At 38.7% G+C, this 24705-nt stretch overlaps 1 protein-coding gene across 1 annotated transcript in view; it reads left to right on the top strand.

The window, feature by feature from the left end:
* Positions 1 to 11667: 11667 nt before the first annotated feature.
* rerg.L (RAS like estrogen regulated growth inhibitor L homeolog) overlaps positions 11668 to 24705 on the top strand; it is a 29003-nt gene continuing 15965 nt past the window's right edge. The window contains 4 exon segments of the mRNA NM_001092789.1: positions 11668 to 11698; positions 15368 to 15535; positions 21651 to 21707; positions 24277 to 24350. Coding sequence (NP_001086258.1) covers positions 15475 to 15535; positions 21651 to 21707; positions 24277 to 24350 — 192 coding nt within the window. The 5' untranslated portion in view covers positions 11668 to 11698; positions 15368 to 15474.

The raw sequence follows: 24705 nt of genomic DNA, 5'->3' as shown, positions 1-24705 counted from the left end.
TATATAGAAACATTGGGGTGTCACCCTGCTATAGTTCCAGGGGTACCCAGGGTACAAATAAACACTCACCCCAAATCTCCCCCTAACTGACCTTCAGACTGGGCCCCCTTAGCTCATAACAAGGTTACAGATATATAGAAACATTGGGGTGTCACCCTGCTATAGTTCCAGGGGTACCCAGGGTACAAATAAACACTCACCCCAAATCTCCCCCTAACTGACCTTCAGGCTGGGCCCCCTTAGTTCATAACAAGGTTACAGATATATAGAAACATTGGGGTGTCACCCTGCTATAGTTCCAGGGGTACCCAGGGTACAAATAAACACTCACCCCAAATCTCCCCCTAACTGACCTTCAGACTGGGCCCCCTTAGCTCATAACAAGGTTACAGGTATATAGAAACATTGGGGTGTCACCCTGCTATAGTTCCAGGGGTACCCAGGGTACAAATAAACACTCACCCCAAATCTCCCCCTAACTGACCTTCAGACTGGGCCCCCTTAGCTCATAACAAGGTTACAGATATATAGAAACATTGGGGTGTCACCCTGCTATAGTTCCAGGGGTACCCAGGGTACAAATAAGCACTCACCCCAAATCTCCCCCTAACTGACCTTCAGACTGGGCCCCCTTAGCTCATAACAAGGTTACAGGTATATAGAAACATTGGGGTAACAGTCACCCTGCTAAGTAGTGTTAAATAAAGACAAAATGGTAAAAGTATAAATGTTTCTGGTAGTAGTTTCAATCATCTGCCTGTCCTGTGTATTCTCACATTTCCCATTCAGAATGGCTTCTTCCCACCCACACCCTCTGCATCAGAGCCAGGTCAATAGGCAGAGGCCCCCAGGCAAGTAGCTCTGTCTCACTACCCCCATCACTTGTTTGCCCACTGGCAGCTATAACAGCCCCCCTTCTGCTTAATACCCTGACCCCCCCCCAACACTGTCCCCCTGCCCATCCACATGCCACTTTGGCTCCCCATTGGAAGAGGTTAGAGTAACACAGGGTGGTGGGAGCAGAGTGTATTATGCTAATTGCAGATCATCAGGGAGGAAAAGATCCATTCTTATTGAATATCGGATTCCATGATATTATCTGGCCAGGAGTGGGATAACATGGAGGAAGTGGACATGTCTATGAATATGTGGCCCATTCTAGGTATATTGTCAGTTGGTATAACCCTATTCCAGTAATTAGTTGGTATAATCCCATTCCAGCAGTCAGTTGGTATAACCCTATTCCAGCAGCCAGTTGGTATAACCCCATTCCAGTAATTAGTTGGTATAACTCTTTCCAGCAATTAGTTGGTATAACCCTATTCCAGCAGTCAGCTGGTATAAGCCTATTCCAGAAGTCAGTTGGTATAACCCTATTCCAGTAGTCAGTTGGTATAACCCTATTCCAGTAATTAGTTGGTATAATCCCATTCCAGTAGTCAGTTGGTATAACCCTATTCCAGCAGCCAGTTGGTATAACCCTATTCCAGTAATTAGTTGGTATAACCCTATTCCAGTAGTCAGTTGGTATAACCCTATTCCGGTAGTCAGTTGGTATAACCCTATTCCGGTAGTCAGTTGGTATAACTAGGGTTGTCACCTTTTGCAAAAAAAATTCCGGCTGGTGGGGGCGGGTACAAAAAGGGGGCTGAGTGTGACGCCAAAGGGGTGGGTTGTGTGACAAAGGGGCGGGGCCACAGCACGGCCAGGACAAGAACCGAAGGACAAGGTAAGTTTACAGGGGATTGGGGGCGGGCCGAGGGGGTCTTTTTAAGGGTATTACAAATTTACCGGCAACTACATTGCCGGTAAATTTGTAATACCGGCCCCGGCCTTGGCAGGTGTTTTACCGGCTAGGCCGGTAAAATACCGGCCGGGTGGCAACCCTAGGTATAACCCTATTCCAGTAGTCAGTTGGTATAACCCTATTCCGGTAGTCAGTTGGTATAACCCTATTCCGGTAGTCAGTTGGTATAACCCTATTCCGGTAGTCAGTTGGTATAACCCTATTACAGCAGTCAGTTGGTATAACCCTATTCCGGTAGTCAGTTGGTATAACCCTATTACAGCAGTCAGTTGGTATAACCCTATTCCAGCAGTCAGTTGGTATAAGCCTACTCCAGTAGTCAGTTGGTATAACCCTATTCCAGCAGTCAGTTGGTATAACCCTACTCCAGCAGTCAGTTGGTATAACCCTATTCCAGCAGTCAGTTGGTATAACCCTATTCCGGTAGTCAGTTGGTATAACCCTATTCCGGTAGTCAGTTGGTATAACCCTATTCCGGTAGTCAGTTGGTATAACCCTATTCCGGCAGTCAGTTGGTATAACCCTATTCCGGCAGTCAGTTGGTATAACCCTATTCCGGCAGTCAGTTGGTATAAGCCTACTCCGGCAGTCAGTTGGTATAACCCTATTCCAGCAGTCAGTTGGTATAACCCTACTCCAGCAGTCAGTTGGTATAACCCTATTCCAGCAGTCAGTTGGTATAACCCTATTCCAGCAGTCAGTTGGTATAACCCTATTCCAGCAGTCAGTTGGTATAACCCTATTACAGCAGTCAGTTGGTATAACCCTATTCCAGCAGTCAGTTGGTATAACCCTATTCCAGCAGTCAGTTGGTATAACCCTATTCCAGCAGTCAGTTGGTATAACCCTATTCCAGCAGTCAGTTGGTATAACCCTATTCCAGTAGTCAGTTGGTATAACCCTATTCCAGTAGTCAGTTGGTATAACCCTATTCCAGCAGTCAGTTGGTATAAGCCTATTCCAGCAGTCAGTTGGTATAAGCCTATTCCAGCAGTCAGATGGTATAACCCTATTCCAGTAGTCAGTTGGTATAAGCCTATTCCAGTAGTCAGTTGTTATAACCCTATTACAGCAGTCAGTTGGTATAACCCTATTCCAGCAGTCAGTTGGTATAAGCCTATTCCAGCAGTCAGTTGGTATAACCCTATTCCAGTAGTCAGTTGGTATAACCCTATTCCAGTAGTCAGTTGGTATAAGCCTATTCCAGCAGTCAGTTGGTATAACCCTATTCCAGTAGTCAGTTGGTATAACCCTATTCCAGTAGTCAGTTGGTATAAGCCTATTCCAGCAGTCAGTTGGTATAACCCTATTCCAGCAGTCAGTTGGTATAAGCCTATTCCAGCAGTCAGTTGGTATAACCCTATTCCAGTAGTCAGTTGGTATAAGCCTATTCCAGTAATTAGTTGGTATAACTCTATTCCAGCAATTAGTTGGTATAACCCTATTTCAGCAGTCAGTTGGTATAACCCTATTCCAGTAGTCAGTTGGTATAACCCTATTCCAGCAGTCAGTTGGTATAACCCTATTCCAGTAGTCAGTTGGTATAACCCTATTCCAGCAGTCAGTTGGTATAACCCTATTCCAGCAGTCAGTTGGTATAAGCCTGTAGGGAAGTGTTATTTGCCCTTTACCTAACTGCCATAACCTGTGACTTTAAATCTGGAGCCACCAAAAACATGGCTGCTGCTTGCACTGCAGTGAGACAGTTTTCTGCCACAGCCTGGCCAATCAGCAAGAAGGATTTGCTGCTGACCTTGTGACCTCTCTGAAAGAAGTTTGGAGCCAAAATGAAAGTGAGGCTGAAGTTAACCAGGAAGAAGAGAAGAATAAAGCATGGTCTCTGCACAGAACTACTGAGAGCAGTCTGAGATTTCTCCTCTCTGATGTGAGGAGAAATCATACAAAGGGTAATACTTATATTGTCTAATATTCATTGTATTATTGTTATTTCACTGTTCTTATTGCATTGCATTTATTGCATTCCTAATATTACATATTACTGCATATCTGCTTATTGTGTGGTTTATTGTCTACTACAATTGGTACCAAAATCACTGCTATTGCAGTTCCCAGTGAGTTATATGCCACCAACATCTGGTTTTAGCCCTGGGTGGAGGCACTTAACTTATCCAAACCCCTAAATCTCCCACTTAGCGGAGGCTTGGGATCTATACTGTTAGCGCCACAGTGTGGCCCTGGATATTCCTGCCAAGAAAGGGTTACAAGCCTATTCCAGCAGTCAGTTGGTATAACCCTATTCCAGCAGTCAGTTGGTATAACCCTATTCCAGTAGTCAGTTGGTATAACCCTATTCCAGCAGTCAGTTGGTATAACCCTATTCCAGCAGTCAGTTGGTATAACCCTATTTCAGCAGTCAGTTGGTATAAACCTATTCCAGTAGTCAGTTGGTATAACCCTATTTCAGCAGTTAGTTGGTATAAGCCTATTCCAGTAGTCAGTTGGTATAATAACCCTATTCCAGTAGTCAGTTGTTATAACCCTATTACAGCAGTCAGTTGGTATAACCCTATTCCAGTAGTCAGTTGGTATAACCCTATTCTAGTAGTCAGTTGGTTTAACCCTATTCCGGTAATTAGTTGGTATAACCCTATTCCAGCAGTCAGTTGGTAAAACCCTATTCCATCAGTCAGTTGTTATAACCCTATTCCAGTAGTCAGTTGGTATAACCCAATTCCGGTAATTAGTTGGTATAACCCTATTCCAGCAGTCAGTTGGTATAAACCTATTCCAGTAGTCAGTTGGTATAAGCCTATTCCAGCAGTGAGTTGGTATAACCCTATTCCAGCAGTCAGTTGGTATAAGCCTATTCCAGTAGTCAGTTGGTATAACCCTATTCCAGTAGTCAGTTGGTATAACCCTATTTCAGCAGTCAGTTGGTATAAACCTATTCCAGTAGTCAGTTGGTATAAGCCTATTCCAGTAGTGAGTTGGTATAACCCTATTCCAGCAGTCAGTTGGTATAAGCCTATTCCAGTAGTCAGTTGGTATAACCCTATTCCAATAGTCAGTTGGTATAACCCTATTTCAGCAGTCAGTTGGTATAAGCCTATTCCAGTAGTCAGTTGGTATAACCCTATTCCAGTAGTCAGTTGGTATAATAACCCTATTCCAGTAGTCAGTTGGTATAACCCTATTACAGCAGTCAGTTGGTATAACCCTATTCCAGTAGTCAGTTGGTATAACCCTATTACAGCAGTCAGTTGGTATAACCCTATTCCAGTAGTCAGTTGGTATAACCCTATTCCAGCAGTCAGTTGGTATAACCCTATTCTAGTAGTCAGTTGGTATAACCCTATTCCAGCAGTCAGTTGGTATAAGCCTATTCCAGTAGTCAGTTGGTATAAACCTATTCCAGTAGTCAGTTGGTATAACCCTATCCCCGGTAATTAGTTGGTATAACCCTATTCCAGTAGTCATTTGGTATAAGCCTATTCCAGTAATCAGTTGGTATAACCCTATTCCAGTAGTCAGTTGGTATAACCCAATTCCGGTAATTAGTTGGTATAACCCTATTCCAGCAGTCAGTTGGTATAAACCTATTCCAGTAGTCAGTTGGTATAAGCCTATTCCAGCAGTGAGTTGGTATAACCCTATTCCAGCAGTCAGTTGGTATAAGCCTATTCCAGTAGTCAGTTGGTATAACCCTATTCCAGTAGTCAGTTGGTATAACCCTATTTCAGCAGTCAGTTGGTATAAACCTATTCCAGTAGTCAGTTGGTATAAGCCTATTCCAGTAGTGAGTTGGTATAACCCTATTCCAGCAGTCAGTTGGTATAAGCCTATTCCAGTAGTCAGTTGGTATAACCCTATTCCAGTAGTCAGTTGGTATAACCCTATTTCAGCAGTCAGTTGGTATAACCCTATTCCAGTAGTCAGTTGGTATAAGCCTATTCCAGTAGTCAGTTGGTATAACCCTATTACAGCAGTCAGTTGGTATAACCCTATTCCAGTAGTCAGTTGGTATAACCCTATTCCAGCAGTCAGTTGGTATAACCCTATTCTAGTAGTCAGTTGGTATAACCCTATTCCAGCAGTCAGTTGGTATAAGCCTATTCCAGTAGTCAGTTGGTATAAACCTATTCCAGCAGTCAGTTGGTATAACCCTATTCCAGTAGTCAGTTGGTATTACCCATTCCAGTAGTCAGTTGGTTTAACCCTATTCCGGTAATTAGTTGGTATAACCCTATTCCAGCAGTCAGTTGGTATAACCCTATTCCAGTAGTCAGTTGGTAAAACCCTATTCCATCAGTCAGTTGTTATAACCCTATTCCAGTAGTCAGTTAGTATAACCCTATTCCAGTAGTCAGTTGGTATAACCCTATTCCAGTAATTAGTTGGTATAACTCTATTCCAGCAATTAGTTGGTATAACCCTATTCCAGCAGTCAGCTGGTATAAGCCTATTCCAGTAGTCAGTTGGTATAACCCTATTCCAGTAGTCAGTTAGTATAACCCTATTCCAGTAATTAGTTGGTATAACCCTATTCCAGCAGTCAGTTGGTATAAACCTATTCCAGCAGTCAGTTGGTATAACCCTATCCCCGGTAATTAGTTGGTATAACCCTATTCCAGTAGTCATTTGGTATAAGCCTATTCCAGTAATCAGTTGGTATAACCCTATTCCAGTAGTCAGTTGGTATAACCCAATTCCGGTAATTAGTTGGTATAACCCTATTCCAGCAGTCAGTTGGTATAAACCTATTCCAGTAGTCAGTTGGTATAAGCCTATTCCAGCAGTGAGTTGGTATAACCCTATTCCAGCAGTCAGTTGGTATAAGCCTATTCCAGTAGTCAGTTGGTATAACCCTATTCCAGTAGTCAGTTGGTATAACCCTATTTCAGCAGTCAGTTGGTATAAACCTATTCCAGTAGTCAGTTGGTATAAGCCTATTCCAGTAGTGAGTTGGTATAACCCTATTCCAGCAGTCAGTTGGTATAAGCCTATTCCAGTAGTCAGTTGGTATAACCCTATTCCAGTAGTCAGTTGGTATAACCCTATTTCAGCAGTCAGTTGGTATAACCCTATTCCAGTAGTCAGTTGGTATAAGCCTATTCCAGTAGTCAGTTGGTATAACCCTATTACAGCAGTCAGTTGGTATAACCCTATTCCAGTAGTCAGTTGGTATAACCCTATTCCAGCAGTCAGTTGGTATAACCCTATTCTAGTAGTCAGTTGGTATAACCCTATTCCAGCAGTCAGTTGGTATAAGCCTATTCCAGTAGTCAGTTGGTATAAACCTATTCCAGCAGTCAGTTGGTATAACCCTATTCCAGTAGTCAGTTGGTATTACCCATTCCAGTAGTCAGTTGGTTTAACCCTATTCCGGTAATTAGTTGGTATAACCCTATTCCAGCAGTCAGTTGGTATAACCCTATTCCAGTAGTCAGTTGGTAAAACCCTATTCCATCAGTCAGTTGTTATAACCCTATTCCAGTAGTCAGTTAGTATAACCCTATTCCAGTAGTCAGTTGGTATAACCCTATTCCAGTAATTAGTTGGTATAACTCTATTCCAGCAATTAGTTGGTATAACCCTATTCCAGCAGTCAGCTGGTATAAGCCTATTCCAGTAGTCAGTTGGTATAACCCTATTCCAGTAGTCAGTTAGTATAACCCTATTCCAGTAATTAGTTGGTATAACCCTATTCCAGCAGTCAGTTGGTATAAACCTATTCCAGCAGTCATTTGGTATAACCCTATTCCAGCAGTCAGTTGGTATAAGCCAATTCCAGTAGTCAGTTGCCATTACATTGTTTGGCTCCTTGGCCCTTGTGTATATTCCTTGTGTGTTCTTGTCTGTATTCCTTGTGTGTGTTCCTTGTGTATATGCCCATGTATATTCCTTGTGTATATTCCCATGTATATTCCTTGTGTCTATTCCTTGTGTATATTCCTTGTGTCTATTCCTGTGTATATTCCTTGTGTGTGTTCTTGTCTGTATTCCTTGTGTGTGTTCCTTGTGTATATTCCCATGTATATTTCTTGTGTTTATTCCTTGTGTCTATTCCTGTCTATATTCCTTGTGTGTGTTCCTTGTGTATATTCCTTGTGTCTATTCCTGTGTATATTCCTTGTGTGTGTTCTTGTCTGTATTCCTTGTGTGTGTTCCTTGTGTATATTCCCATGTATATTTCTTGTGTTTATTCCTTGTGTCTATTCCTGTCTATATTCCTTGTGTGTGTTCCTTGTGTATATTCCTTGTGTCTATTCCTGTGTATATTCCTTGTGTGTGTTCTTGTCTGTATTCCTTGTGTGTGTTCCTTGTGTATATTCCCATGTATATTCCTTGTGTATATTCCTTGTGTCTATTCCTTGTGTATATTCCTTGTGTCTATTCCTGTGTATATTCTTTGTGTGTGTTCTTGTCTGTATTCCTTGTGTGTGTTCCTTGTGTATATTCCCATGTATATTTCTTGTGTTTATTCCTTTTGTCTATTCCTGTGTATATTCCTTGTGTGTGTTCTTGTCTGTATTCCTTGTGTGTGTTCCTTGTGTATATTCCCATGTATATTCCTTGTGTATATTCCTTGTGTCTATTCCTTGTGTATATTCCTTGTGTCTATTCCTGTGTATATTCTTTGTGTGTGTTCTTGTCTGTATTCCTTGTGTGTGTTCCTTGTGTATATTCCCATGTATATTTCTTGTGTTTATTCCTTGTGTCTATTCCTGTCTATATTCCTTGTGTGTGTTCCTTGTGTATATTCCCATGTATATTCCTTGTGTCTATTCCTTGTGTATATTCCTTGTGTCTATTCCTGTGTATATTCCTTGTGTGTGTTCTTGTCTGTATTCCTTGTGTGTGTTCCTTGTGTATATTCCCATGTATATTTCTTGTGTTTATTCCTTGTGTCTATTCCTGTCTATATTCCTTGTGTGTGTTCCTTGTGTATATTCCTTGTGTCTATTCCTGTGTATATTCCTTGTGTGTGTTCTTGTCTGTATTCCTTGTGTGTGTTCCTTGTGTATATTCCCATGTATATTCCTTGTGTATATTCCTTGTGTCTATTCCTTGTGTATATTCCTTGTGTATATTCTTTGTGTGTGTTCTTGTCTGTATTCCTTGTGTGTGTTCCTTGTGTATATTCCCATGTATATTTCTTGTGTTTATTCCTTGTGTCTATTCCTGTCTATATTCCTTGTGTGTGTTCCTTGTGTATATTCCTTGTGTGTGTTCCTTGTGTATATTCCTTGTGTCTATTCCTGTGTATATTCCTTGTGTGTGTTCTTGTCTGTATTCCTTGTGTGTGTTCCTTGTGTATATTCCCATGTATATTTCTTGTGTTTATTCCTTGTGTCTATTCCTTGTGTCTATTCCTGTGTATATTCCTTGTGTCTATTCCTTGTGTATATTCCTTGTGTCTATTCCTGTGTCTATTCCTTGTGTCTATTCCTTGTGTCTATTCCTTGTGTCTATTCCTGTGTATATTCCTTGTGTCTATTAATTGTGTATATTCCTTGTGTCTATTCCTTGTGTATATTCCTTGTGTCTATTCCTGTGTATATTCCTTGTGTGTGTTCTTGTCTGTATTCCTTGTGTGTGTTCCTTGTGTATATTCCCATGTATATTTCTTGTGTTTATTCCTTTTCTATTCCTGTGTATATTCCTTGTGTGTGTTCCTTGTGTATAGTCCCATGTATATTTCTTGTGTTTATTCCTTTTCTATTCCTGTGTATATTCCTTTTGTGTGTTCTTGTCTGTATTCCTTGTGTGTGTTCCTTGTGTATATTCCCATGTATATTTCTTGTGTTTATTCCTTGTGTCTATTCCTGTGTATATTCCTTGTGTGTGTTCCTTGTCTATATTCCTTGTGTGTGTTCCTTGTGTATATTCCTTGTGTCTATTCCTGTGTATATTCCTTGTGTGTGTTCCTTGTCTATATTCCTTGTGTGTGTTCCTTGTGTATATTCCTTGTGTCTATTCCTGTGTATATTCCTTGTGTGTGTTCTTGTCTGTATTCCTTGTGTGTGTTCCTTGTGTATATTCCCATGTATATTTCTTGTGTTTTTTCCTTGTGTCTATTCCTGTGTATATTCCTTGTGTGTGTTCCTTGTCTATATTCCTTGTGTGTGTTCCTTGTGTATATTCCTTGTGTCTATTCCTGTGTATATTCCTTGTGTGTATTCCCATGTATATTTCTTGTGTATATTCCTTGTGTGTGTTCCTTGTGTATATTCCTTGTGTGGGTTCCTTGTGTATATTCATTGTGTATAGACTATACAAGAGACAACTGCACTACTCACTCACTAGGAGGGAATCCTTTTCTTGGGAATACCATTCAGTGGCTGTAAGAACTGAATCTTGAGGAGTGGGTTGCCTTTATAGTTATTTATCTTGCAGTCTTTTATACTGCTGCCTGGTTGCTACACCAAATGGTGCCCTAGCAACCAGCAATCTTTAAACTACAAAATGGGGAGCTGCTTTATTTGTATGCCAGAAGTCAAAAACCACAAAGAGCAGATAAGGTTCTTGTTTACATGGTTCCAGTTAAAGTACTTGCTGTAAAGGAGAAATAAACATCCTCTACTTATCCAGAAAATGACATGGGCTGATTTCTTCTATTCAACTTTAACATAATGATACAACTCGCCAACATTAAACTGATTTTTTTAATTGCACAAAAAATAAATCTGGAATTTGGTTAGTAATAGTGTCTAGTGGTATCTGGCCACATAAACAATGTCTATTAAAGGAAAACTATACCCCCCCCCCAAACAATGTAGGTCTCTATAAAAAGGTATTACATAAAACAGCCCATATGTAAAACCCTGCTTCATGTAAATAAACCATTTTCATAATAATATACTTTTCTAGTAGTATGTGCTATTGGGTAATCATAAATAGAAAATTGCCATTTAAAAAAATAAGGGCTGCCCCCTGGGATCATATCATTCACAGTGCACACAAACATACCAAACAAACTATACTTGTTAGGTCACATGAGCCAATTAAGAGACAGAGTTGTGTCTTTTGCTTCAACACTTCTTCCTGTTACAGTTAGAGCTGCAGTATTTCTGGTCAGGTGATCTCTTCCTGTTACAGTTAGAGCTTCAGTATTTCTGGTCAGGTGATCTCTTCCTGTTACAGTTAGAGCTACAGTATTTCTGGTCAGGTGATCTCTTCCTGTTACAGTTAGAGCTTCAGTATTTCTGGTCAGGTGATCTCTTCCTGTTACAGTTAGAGCTACAGTATTTCTGGTCAGGTGATCTCTTCCTGTTACAGTTAAGAGTTGTAGTATTTCTGGTCAGGGGATCTCTTACTGTTACAGTTAAGAGTTGTAGTATTTCTGGTCAGGTGATCTCTGAGGCAGCACACAGACCATCATGAAATGGTGGTTCAAGGCAAGAGATGTAAAAGGACAATATTTTCTTAAGTATATATACCAGTTTGGTAAGATTCTTTAATATGCCACTTAATATGATATAAACTATCTGTTGCTTAAGAATTCATTTTGGGGAATAGTTTTCCTTTAAATAAAAGCTGCACAGTATTGAAGCCATTCCTTGGAACTTTCCATTCATTCTGGAAGACACGTTGGGGCTATAAAGTCCCTGCTGCAGTCCTGCTCACTCCATTTGAAGGGTCCAAGTGACAACTGCACTAATCACTCACTAGGGTTAGGCAACTTTACTGAAAAGCAGTAACCCAGTGTTCCCATAATCTAGTCTAGTGCAACAAGTGCAATTTATAATATTGTAGCCAAATGCTGCTGCTGTTGCACATGATGGCCTTCAGGGGTCGCCAGATTCCCAAGCTAAGGTTCTTCTGGGCTGAGTCAGTACAACAACATCCTTTTCTGTTGCTGATCTAAAGCAGAGGATAATCCGCAGTCAGATGAAGCAGCAGAGGAGAGGTAACGGCAGCACAAGAGAGGTAACGGCAGCTGGGGAAAGGAGTGGGATTCACTGGGAAGGTTTCAGATGCCTGACTCTTGGAATGAGGCTTAGCCCCTGTACCTTATTGCTGAATGTGTATTTACAGAAGGCTACAGAGAGAGAGGCAGTGAATTAGCCATTGGTATAGCCATCATTGTATATATATATATGTATTGCATATGTGTTACTGTATACTGCATTGTACACACTGATATTGCCAATTAGATAAGGATATTAAATTCAGGTTATTCTGATACACTGTATTGTCTATGGCCAGATGTATTTTGTATGTACTCGTATTGAGATATAGATAGGCAGTGAATTATTGACCCAAATCCTTATTGCTCAAGTGCTTGAGCTCACACCTGACTGATCATCCATCATGTCAAATGAATGTGCAGCAATTAATCATGTCTATACCACAGGCACCCTGATTGTTTTTGTATTGAAACATTGATAGAATAGATATTACTGCAACTGACTATACACTGAAATACAGAAATTGTATAGACGAGGCAGGTGACTTCATTTCCCTGATTATAAATATATATATATATATATATATATATATATCTAAGCCAGTGTATCTGGCAGGTAGTGGGAGCTGGGGTTATACTGTGCAGTGTAAGGGCTAAACTTGACATTGGGCTATTTTTACATTATATCTGTCAGATGAGATCTGGCCCAGAGGTGCATTGCAGCTCTCTACAGATAAGGTCTAGGGAGTTGGTACATATTATACTGTGTGTGGGGACTAAACTATACCTGCTGAGCATTGACCAAAACATACACTGCCCTTCATTTATTTCTCTAAAATAAGGCTGGGGGAGTAAAGATACTTGGTCTTACCGAAAAAATGTGGGTCCTGTAATCTTTGGGTTAAAGAAATCCTAAGAAACATATACTGAAGCAAATTAGCAGTTATGGCAAGGAGGTTCTGCCTTACTGTGTATGGCATGTAATATACATAGCACTATATTAGGAAGACAGATGAGGTTGGACAGGGGTTAATCTGTATTGAGTAGGCACTGAATTATACAGTACATAGTGCAAACATTCCATTAAACTGACAGCTATAGCCAATGGATTAGGCTTCAGTATATACACTACACCTTTGCATTATGTCCAACATATATAAAGCCGAAGGGTTAATTTCATACTGCGTAGAAACACACACAAAATATAGTTCTTTAGTAATATATATATCAGGTAAGGTTGGAACGTTATTCTGCTTTATACAGAATGAAATATATGTTATGCTTCCAGTCATTTATAAGCATTGAGTGGGTTGCTTTAATGAATAGGCAAAAGAGATGTGCCTAATCCTAACCAAAGGTCAGTGTATTAGGGTTAGGGTTAGGACTTTACATCAGCTATTTCATCTGCAGTAACATTTGAATACAATAGAAATTCCTACAAATCATATCATTTTTATTTATTTTTGTTCCTTTACTGATTTTCTTTTACATGTAAACGTATTTCCTTCTTGTATTCCTTGTAGAAGTTGGTTGAATATCACTAAGCATTTGAAAAAAAAAGCCAGGCTATTTTAAATGATGAGCCACAGCAATGCCCAGATTGGCCCAATATACTTAAACTATATATCGTCACCGCAGCACTTATGGCAGGGGATAGAATCAATAGGATCCTGTACTTACTGTAGTATATCCACTTAGATTTTAAGTTCGACGGTGCATGGACCATCTTTGTACTGTGCCCGGTATCCTATGGCATGTAATCTCTGTATATTTATAATTCTTTGTTATATTTTGTCTTTTCTACATTGTAAGATTGGACAACGCTTTGTATCCTTGTAGTGCTTTATAAATGGTCTACATATATAGTGCTGCCCCTATAGGGTACTGTATCTGGCTGATAAGGTGCAATGTAGTAGAACTAGTCTGTCACAGGATTTTTATTTACTCCCTAATTATAGCTATAACTATCTGAGATAATATACTGCTCTCTTCAGCAGGCAAGTTTAGATTTTAGTAATTAGAGCAGAAACTGGAGGCACACAAACCAAAATGCTTTTTTGGTTAAAAAAAAAGTTCATGCTTCTTATAAATTATTTGGACCAATGTGTAAAATAAATGTAATCTCTCCCTCCCACATAACCCTCCTTTCCTCTATTTCTTGCATTACACTGCCCCTGTGATATGTATGGCTTGCCCCCCACTCCACCATGTTTTATTCCACATTTTTGCTCCTTGTCTGTATTTAGCACTTCATCTGTAGGTATATTTTATTTACAAAGTACTACTTGTGTATGTTGCACTGTACAGTAGTACAGTACATGAATAGAACAAACATGGGTCATTACAATAATAAATACAAAGTACAGTTACATGAAAGAGCGAGCCATACAAGAGGATAAGATACAAGATGGCGGAGGTCCCTGCCCTGTAGAACTTACCATTTAAGTTGGAGGGTAACTTATCCAGGTTAGTATTCTACTCTGTTTGTCCTTTTGTATCATAACCACATGCCTATTATTCTCTCTCTTCCGACCATATTATTTTGCTGTACCCAGGTTTGTTCTCTCTCCTCACCCAACCACTGTCATTCTTACTCTTCCAGTTTCTCTAACAACACTCTGCCTCTACTCAAATAACGTTCAGGTTGGTGATATCGTTCTTATTATCACAAAACATAGATTGATTTCCTTTATTGCTATCAGTTTTTATCACTTTGATTCTATAAACATTTACAAAGATGGCTATTTCTTTCATGTAAAGCAAGAGTTTATTATTCGTAGTGCTCAACTATTTAATCAGTTCAGTAGCTAAAATCTAAATATTATCCTTCAGTGTTGAACTGACAGAAACCAGATGAAATGTCACAATCATTTGATTAGAAGTTGTTAGAATATGTTAGAAATGCATCTGTGCTTTAGGTTTTTGAATAAATTACAATTTTACAGCTTGGCTTATGCTTAACACTAGAACTTTTTTAAAGGAAAACTATACCCCCAAAACAATGTAGGTCTCTATAAAAAGTTATTGCATATAACAGCTCATATGTAAAACACTGCTTCGTGTAAATAAAGCCTTTTCTTAATAATATACTTTTTTAGTAGTATGTACTATTGGGTAATCATAAATAGAAAATTGCCATTTTAAAAAATAAGGGCCCCCTGGGATCGTACGATTCACTGTGCACAAAAACATACAAACAAACCATACATGTTAGGTCACGTGAGCCAATTAACAGACAGAGTTGTGTCTTTTGCTTCAACACTTCTTCCTGTTACAGTTAGAGTTGTAGTATTTCTGGTCAGGTGATCTCTTCCTTTTAAAGTTAGAGCTGCAGTATTTCTGGTCAGGTGATCTCTTCCTGTTACAGTTAGAGCTGCAGTATTTCTGGTCAGGTGATCTCTTCCTGTTACAGTTAGAGCTGCAGTATTTCTGGTCAGGTGATCTCTTCCTGTTACAGTTAGAGTTGTAGTATTTCTGGCAGGTGATCTCTGCACACAGACCATCACAAAATGGTGACTCAAGGCAAGAGATGTAAAAGGGCAAGAGTCACTAAAATATATATGCCAGTTTGGTAAGATTCTTTAATATAACACTTAATATGATGTAAACTATCTGTTGCTTAAGTGTTCATTTTGGGGGTATAGTTTTCCTTTAAGTTGTGATTTTATTTGTGTCATCTTTTTGTTTAGACTTGGTAATGCTGGAAACGTCACAGTGAGGTGTTGAAACCACAAAACAGGGATATTTGTCCCAATGTGTATTGAAAAGTTTACATAGCAGTGATTCCCTTGACATAATGGCAAAAACTGCTGAAGTGAAAATAGCAATCTTTGGGAGAGCTGGTGTTGGAAAATCTGGTAAGTCTAATGATTTTGTCACTTTAAGCCTAATTTTAATATGATTTTCAGTCTTTTGGGATTTTTTTTTACGTTCTAAAACTTATATGCATTGAGTCCAAACTAACTGAGTTACCAATCTTGCTCTGTCTTACTTTATAAAGTGTGGCAATGGTTTTAAAAAAATTCCCACAAATAATTTCACATTTTTGGTTTGTCTACTTGGATATAAAGGGATCTGTTTATCATATAAAAAACAGCAACCAGTACAACTCGCATCTCCATTTAATCACTCAACATGACTATGTAAAATATGGCGTCTGTAAAGTTGTATATACAGTTTTGGCATCAAAGTTTCTGCTTTAAATTTTGGCATAAAACGCAGCAGCAGCATCATCCTGAAAATGCTCTGTAGCAAACCGCAAACTCCAGCGAGGAAAAAAATCAACATTTTATTAGTGTTCTTTAACATGGGATATTCCTTGCCATCTATATTTTTCACATGAATGGATTACACCATCAAGATAATGGCTTAAAATAAATGCACAAAATATAAAAAGATAATACACAACTTTATAAATTCACCATTTCAGACCCCTGTATGTTTGCATTTGATTGTGATTTCAGTAGTTCTTTACAAGCCAAACTAGAGCTGCTGTTTCAGTAATGTGATAAATGCAGAGTGTTACAGTAATTGTTGATGGTCATAAAACTGAGCTCTAAAATGGTGCATATTGACACTACTTAAATGCATATTCACAACAATTCACATGCTATTGATGGCAAAAGATTGGTCAACAGAGATGAAACCTTGAAGGTAAGTAAAAAACATCTATTAGATCTTTTAGATCTCTATTAGATCTCTTTTGGAACAAATACTCTACACTAGAGCAAATGTATCAAAATCCAAGAAACGTTCTGGTGTTTTTATTTATCTTGCATGAGAAATCCCAGTACTGTTAGGATTCACCATTTGATAAATATGCTTGTAAAAATCCCATAGGAATGAATAGAATGTTGGTGAGGGTTTTTTCTGGTGAGTTCTGATTTCACATTTCATAAATCTGCCCCTTATGAGTTATTAAGTCCTATTACTTTTTCTCACAACAATCTTATAAGGGCACAAAGATGTCTGAAAACATTTTGTACGGAATACAAAGAAATAGCTTGAGAAAAACCATAACTCCAATGTTTTCATCAAAGAATTAGTCTGTGAGGGATTGCTAGGGCATTTAGGGTTACAGCCAGGCCCGGATTTGTGGCGAAGCCACATAGGCCTTGGCCTAGGGCGGCACATTTTTGCCGCCCAGCCGCTCTGTGGGGAGCCTGTGCTCCCCAGTGCTCTGGTGCTCACGTGTGGTAGTGCGAATTCGGCGCTAGTTACAGCAAAATCAATGTTTCACCACAGTTAATTTCTCTTAAAGGAGAACTAAACTTTAACTAAAGGCAGTGTAAAAGATATTGAACCACATTCAATTCATGGACAAGATTGAATTCGAGAAAGAAAAAACTTTTCTCCAAATTCAGTTTGTTTTTTTCCCATAGACTTCAGTAAAGTTTTCAAAAAATTGAAACGTTTTTCTGAATGGAATTGCAACTCAAATTGAATCGCGTCCATGAGTCTTGACGTGATTAACCCTTTTTGTCAAATTGAAATAAATCTGGCCCAATGTTTGCATAAGCATAGATATGAATTAAGGGAAATTCTGAGCATTTTTTGTCCAACAAAGTGCATAATTCTGAGGGACCAGGACTTGTGTGCAATTCCTATTAACTGGGTTAGGGTTGCCACCTATCTCAATCATGTGTATGTTGTCAATGGAATAAGTATAAAGGTAAATTCTCTTATGCTGCCAAAAAGCCATATTTACAGCATTATTTGATACCACCTTGCTGTGTAAAAAAAAAAAAAGTACATTTGTTGTAACCAGTTTCTTTACACAGCATTTTTCACTAGTCTGCCGCATTTTGTGATACAATTTACACACACAGCCACATAATCCCAGTAAATCAGATTTTTAGATATCCTGGATTTTCGGAGGCAACTATTTATATTCAGAAGGAGATGTGGGATGTATTTGATTACTGCTTTATAAATAGGCACATAGGTGTATGTGAGGGTTAAGCCAAAACCACTAGGTAAACTGCAGAATAAGGATTTGCCTGTATTTATCTTTTGTGTTTAGTTTCAGCCAGATTTACACCATAATATTTGGCTGTATATACTCTGGATCCAGACTACTAAGTAAAACGATTTCTGCTTAAAAAATGTATGATGAGCCAAATTTTTAGTTTCTCTAAATATTTTGACTGGTCTTTGGAAAAGTTATGTGTTTGTAAATGTTAATTACTTCATGTGCTTGCACATTGTTTATACCACCATGTCTACTTATGCCAAAATCCCAGTGAATTTACTATGTTGCTCTGCTCTTTTCATTTCCAGAATATAAATTCAATCTAAAGGTGCCTCTGCAACTATTAAAGGGACACAAGTGGTATTTTCTGTAAAGTGTGTGGGCTACAGTTTAGAAAAAGTGTTTATGCCTACATTCTGGAATCCATGTAATAGTACTCATGTTAATATTCATTTCCTTTCTGGTGAGAAACAGTAGTTCTGTTTTGCTTTAAGATGGTCATAAAGGGGCACATTTAAAGGGATGGTTCACATTTGAATTAACTTTTAATATGATGTAGAGAGTGATATTCTGGGACAAATTTGAGTTATATAGCTGTTTAATCAGCCACTTTAGTTTGTAATTCCAGCAAATTTGTTGCTAGTGTCCAAATTACCCTAGCAACAATGCACTGATGTGAATGAGAGACTGGAATATGAATAGGTAATAAAAAGTAACAATACATTTGTAGCCTTACACAGCATTTGTCTTTTAGATGGAGTCTGTGAAACCCATTTGAAAGCCAGAAAGTGCCAGAAGAAGAACAAAGCTCATTATTCAAAAACTAAAAAATGAAGACCAATTAAAAAACTGCTTAGAATTATCTGTTCTTTAACATAAAAAAATTAACTTAAAGGTGAACCCTTTAAGCTGGCCATTCGATCCTCCACCAATTTGGCAGCTTATCTGTCTCTGTAGGGCCCTACCCAATTGCCTCCTATCAGACAGTTGAAAATCCCTTTGGGCAAGGACCACATTGATGCGTTGATGCAGTCGTCTCCTAGCAGGCCCTCTTTATGTTGAAACAATTCGACCTGGGTCCAAACAATTTAATCAGCCCAAATTGGCCCAGCATGTAATTGGCCAAATGGGGCTAATCAAACAAGTGGCTCATGTATGGTCAGCAGGAGTAAAAGTAATCCGGGGAAAAAAAAATAATAAATAAATAAATAAATAAATATATATATATATATATATATATATATATATATATATATATATATATATATATATATATATATATATATATATATATATATATATATATATATATATATATATATATATATATATATATTGGAAATAAATGACCAGCAACACTGAGATATTTCAAATGGCCCTGTGTGGACCGAAACATCACGTCGCTTTACATGTGATTTCTTCAATACACTTTGACCATTCACGAAATATCTTGGTGTTGCTGGTCATTTTTTTCCAATATCTCATTTTGTTACCTTGCACCCGAGTTGAAACAGAAAGAGCAGAGTGCTGCCCACAGCCCACATGGACTCATATATATATGTATATGCCACAATGAAAAGACCACACCAATCAGGTCTTGAAAAAAAGTGAAAAAATTAGGGTTAGCTAGTCCTGAAGCCAGCTCAAGTGAGGAGCCGAAACCTTGAATAAAAAAAAATGTACAATTTTTTTTAACACCTGATTGGTGCGGTCTTTTCATTGTGGTAAATATGTTTTTTTTTGACCTGCACACAGGCATGTGAATGAATGTTTACCGAGTGCACCATACTGGATCTCTGTATGTGTATATATATATATATATATATATATATATATATATATAAATATATATATATATATATATATACATATAAAAATAGCAAAAATGAAGCAAAGCAAGTGAGACCCTTGGGTGTAAATGGTTCCATGAGAAGGTTTCCTTTAGGGATACACCGAGTCCCTATTATCAGGTTTTACACTGATCTTTGAATTTTTCAGGAAGGATTCTGCTGAATCCCGAGTTTAAAACTTAATTTGCATGCAAAATAGGGAATGGAAGGGGGAAAGAAAGAAATTTTTTTTGACCCTTTAATCCTCTGACCTAAATTTGTACTTTAAAAGGTTCAGATTCGGTTCATCCAGGATTTTGGATTTAGCTGACTCATGCTGAAAAAGTCTTGGATTCTGGGGAATCCTGAATTTAGTGCATCTCTAGTGTATCTTGTCAGTTCTGATCATTTAAGTGTTGATGTCTATAACTCTAGAGCAAGTTCATAAAGACTAGAATATGGAAAGTAAACAAAGGACCAGGACCAGAAGGTATTGCCCCCAAGGTACTAAATGAGCTTATCATGCCAGACTTTCCTGTGGGATTTATGAGTATTTATTAAATGGTGAACTCTAACTTTGACAACAAGATAAGGTACTGGTACTCAAAAGACAATAGCAAACTGGGGACTAGTTTCATTTGTCTTTATTTTGACAAAATCATTTCCAGGGGCTAGTACCCGGTTTGCAATTTCTTTTTGAGTACTGGTTCCTTATCTTCTAGTGGCTAGATTGTGAGGAGAGTGTCGTCTCCCCAGAGGACGTGCACCAGACTACATTGCTTAGGAAAGGCCCAGGCGTGCTCATGGAAACAAGTTGTGGCTATGAACTCTAACTCTAACCCTATGAGTTTGTGTCATTTTTATTGTGTGTGCAATAGATCTTGCCAGACTAATCTAATGGCCTTCTATTACAAGTACAAGTCTAGAGTTTGGGATGGCAGCGGATGTGATCTACTTGTGTGTGATGTGATTTTGCTGAAAGATTTTATGCATTACCACACAGACAGTTACTGATTAATGTTCCTGATTGTACTCCACATGTTTTACTACATGTTGTAATGCTTTGTGCTGTTATTGTGCTGCCTTACAGTGTTAAAGTGGACCTGTCACCCAGACACAAATAGCTGTATAATAAAAGTCCTTTTCAAGTGAAACATGAAATACAATTTCTATTTTTTATTAAAGCATTCATAGCTGTTGTAAGCTAATTTAAAAATCTCAGCTTTCAATCACATATTGCCTGCCCCTCCTCTATGCCTTAGGCAATTACTTTCACTTTCCATTCAGCACTTCCTACGTGTCACTGCTCTCCCCACATTCCCCCATTCTCCTCACCATTTAATTGTGTAGCCAGGACATGGGGATGGACATCGGGTCCCCCATTCTGGTGCACAAACAAGATTCTGAGATGATGCAAGGCTTGTCTTAATAACAGTGTCCACAAAATGGCTCCTGCCTGCTTGTTATAATTATGAGTTCCCAGACTAATGGAAACAAGATTTAAATAATTTATATTGTGTAGTTAAAGTTTATTTTGCTTGACTAATGTGATAAAATAGAATTTTGAATATTTTTTTGGGGTGACAGGTCCACTTTCAGTGTATATGTTAAACAAAATGTAGTTATTCATTGTGCTATGCCTGGTTATGCCCACTGATGGGAATAACATAAACATTAAGCTCTGCCTGCCATCCTTCTAATCTTGTGCCAATTTTTATTTTTTCTGTCTGTTTCCCACTGCTTTTCTTATATAGTAAATGGAATAACATGTCCAACTTTACTTCACATTATCTCATAATTTTTAAAGACAGTTAAAATAACTCAACTTGTAAACCAAAATATTTAATTGCTTTTAAAGGAGAACAAAGCCCTAAAAATGAATGGCTACAAATGGCATATTTTATATACTGCATGTACTGTATTGCACGAGGCTAAAGTTTGAGCTTGTCAATAGCAGCAATGATCCAGGACTTCAGACTTGTCACAGGGGGTCGCCATCTTGGAAAGTGTCTGTGACACTCACAAGCTCACTATCTTGCTACTGTGGATGTTAAGCATTTCAGAATATTATGTCCAGTGTATTAGAAGAAGGTATTAAAAGTCGAACCTGACAATATAAGATTTGTTTTTAGTATATGAGGATGATTTCAGTTTTGTTTTTTACCCTCAAAGCTCTTGTGGTGAGGTTTCTAACCAAGCGATTCATCTGGGAATACGATCCAACTTTAGGTAGGTTTTAGTGTGGCAAATGTATTTTTGTGTATATTATTTATGTATTATTGTATATACTGAAGGTGGGAAACACTGGTTAAATATCATCTGTTTGCAATCATTACCTTCTCTAGTATTAATGTATTCATTCTTCTGTGTGTGAGATTTAGGGTTCCTAATTGGAATATTTAGATCTTTGCAGAAAAGAAAATAAGTGCAACCCCAGGGGCAGCAGCCGCATCTTGTATGCTGTCCCATTGTTGCTTGCAGTGGCTTCTATTGATCTTTACTCGGCACATTACACTGCTAATATGACAAGTCGGAGCTGCCATTAGAGCAGGGGTGAGGTGGGAAATGGAAAACAAAGCCATCTGGGGGCTTTACAAATTGGCTCTCCTCTACTTTTATTGGCTTTCCTTGTTAAGTGTTAGCATTTCCCTTTTATAAGTTGGTACAGTCTGTAACACCTATTTGGGCTGCATAGCACACAAATAGTTAAACTGTCCAGCTAGCAGTAGAAGCATGGGTTACACGCGACTTCACACAACAGGGTCAGGGCCTTCGCCATGTGGAAGTGTTCCCTCTATGGTGTAGTGCAACTACATCCCCCAGGCTACTGTGCATACAACAAAAGATGGGCGCCAGGAGGTTCTTGCAGTAAAACAGAAGCGGTTTATTTAACTATGCACGAGGCAAGTGACCACAGGTTTAGTAGTCACACAGGAGCTGAGGCAATAGCACATTTCTCACACAGAGCTGCAGGCATTAGGCATTTCTCACAGAGGAAAGGTCTCCATTAGGCATTTGCAGTATTCACACATTCCCTCCTGGAAGTTGTCAGGAAGCAGCTTGTACCCTACAGTCCCTCTTCACTGAGGTCCCTGACTGGAGGCAACACATAAAGCCTCTGGGAAGCTCCTCCCTTACTGCAAATCCTTGTTGGAGCTCAGAACTGCTCTTTCTCTCTCACCTCTCTGCCTTTCTCTCCTAGAGAGACTATGACAAGTCTGCCCTAGTGTAACTATTCCTCATTCACGGGGTTACCTGGTCCCCAACTTCTTCTCCAAAGCACATGGGCCTTTCTGGGCCTAGTTGTACCCAGGCTCCCCTGAGCCCACCCAGCTGGATCACCATCCACAGGCCAAAGAGGAAGTGGCCACTCCCTACACTCACTATATAGCAGTGTAGCAGGGGAGTGTCATTCTCTCCTGGCAGATCACTCTAAGAAAAAGGTGGGGGCCTTAAAGCTGCAGGGCAGAATACCCAGTAGGGGTCCCTACAAGTCTATATGCTGAAAATGGATCACAATTACCATGCTTCCTATAGATTCATGATATTTTAACACAAATTATTAAATATGTAACTATTTTAAATTCCTTATATGAAGGTAAAGTGTGTGTGGCATGTATGCATTTCCCTTAATCTCTATATAGAACAGTACACTTCTTATATTCCCCATCAAATAGAATTATTATCATAGGGTTAGGCTAATATGAGTATATCCCCTATTACTGGTCACTGTTAAAAGAGAAAAAGGTGCCTCCACCAATGTCCTCATGAACAGTCAGTGTTAACACTGTGAAAGGACAAATATCCTTTAGTGAGGTAACCATTCTCTATCTCAAAATCTGCAATCAGCCCTTGATCCCAACTAAGATATAGTTAATCCTTATTGCAGACAAAACAATCTTATTGTAATGCTTCAATGATTTTCAGAAGGCCCTTATGTAAAGACGCCTAGATCCCAAGCATTCTGCATGATTGCTGCCGGAAGATGCCCCTAACTGTGTTATTGTGTGAAAGGCAGGGTGCCATACAATGAATTTCATAGTCCTTAGATCTGTGACTCCCCATGTTTTGTTTTCTGGATGCTTCTCCCCTCAAGAAAATAGTAATAGTGGCAAAAGTGAACTTTGTTGGCTGGTATGATATCACCATCTTATGGTGGTAGTTAGGGTTACTAGGTTATTTTCTTTCTAAGTTCAAGCACCCTTTGAGATCCAATATTTCACCCCCTTTGCTTCTAACAAGGTTGTAGATATACTGTTATATCAGACACCAAACTTCACAAACATCTAAGACAGGAAATATGTGTTCATCTGAAATCTAATTGACCTTCCCAGTGGGCTTCCAGTAGTATCTAGAAGGAAGAATCTCAGAATCTCCCAAAATCTTACCCTTATTGACTGAAGGTAAGAAGGGGTCAAAAATACAGTTTGGGCACTTCTGTACTACGGGAACAAAAAGACCAGTGTAACCCTAACCCTAAAACATTTGCTGAAACAAGATGGGAAATCATTTGCTTTCCCCCATGAGGTCCAAAAATAAATTGAGAGGATTGAAAGGAAGCAAATGCATTTTGAGTTATTTATGGGTACTAAATACATATATTTTCCCAATGCCGATCTGCCTTGATCCTTTCATTATATCCTTTCATTAAATCCATTCTTTTTATCCTCCCACATTAAACTCCCACATTTCCACAATCAAGTACATCAGATTTACAATGAGAGTATTTTATCAAGCTCATTTATACATACACCAGCACGCAGCAAAAAATAATTTTATGCTTTCTTACTATTTTTAGAGTCTACGTATCGGCATCAAGCAACCATTGATGATGACCTGGTTACCATGGAATTGCTGGATACTGCTGGCCAGGTGAATAAAAGCTTTTTTTATGCTTTTTGTTAATGTACATTATGAGCTGGAATGTGTATTGCCGTATGTATGATCTATGAATTAATCCTTTATCTATTTCTGATACTATAAATGGGAATGACGCATGTTGGTACATCCCACTGACGCATACACTGCTGCAGGTTTGCAGCCTTTAATATTAGATTAAATTATTTCATTCTGTATATGAGGAAAATAAATACAACCTATATACAGTTCATTGCAAGCTGGATTAACTTTAAATACTCTAATAATATATTTGGTGTTGTTTGTATTCAGGGTAAGGATTGCGGTACACAAAACGCATTAGCGGCATGTATTGATCGACTATAGACCG

Source organism: Xenopus laevis, chromosome 3L, assembly GCF_017654675.1.
Source record: "Xenopus laevis strain J_2021 chromosome 3L, Xenopus_laevis_v10.1, whole genome shotgun sequence".
Classification (NCBI taxonomy): Eukaryota; Metazoa; Chordata; class Amphibia; order Anura; family Pipidae; genus Xenopus; species Xenopus laevis.
The sequence above is the reverse complement of the archived record's forward strand: the minus strand, read 5'-3'. Positions and strand labels throughout refer to the sequence as shown.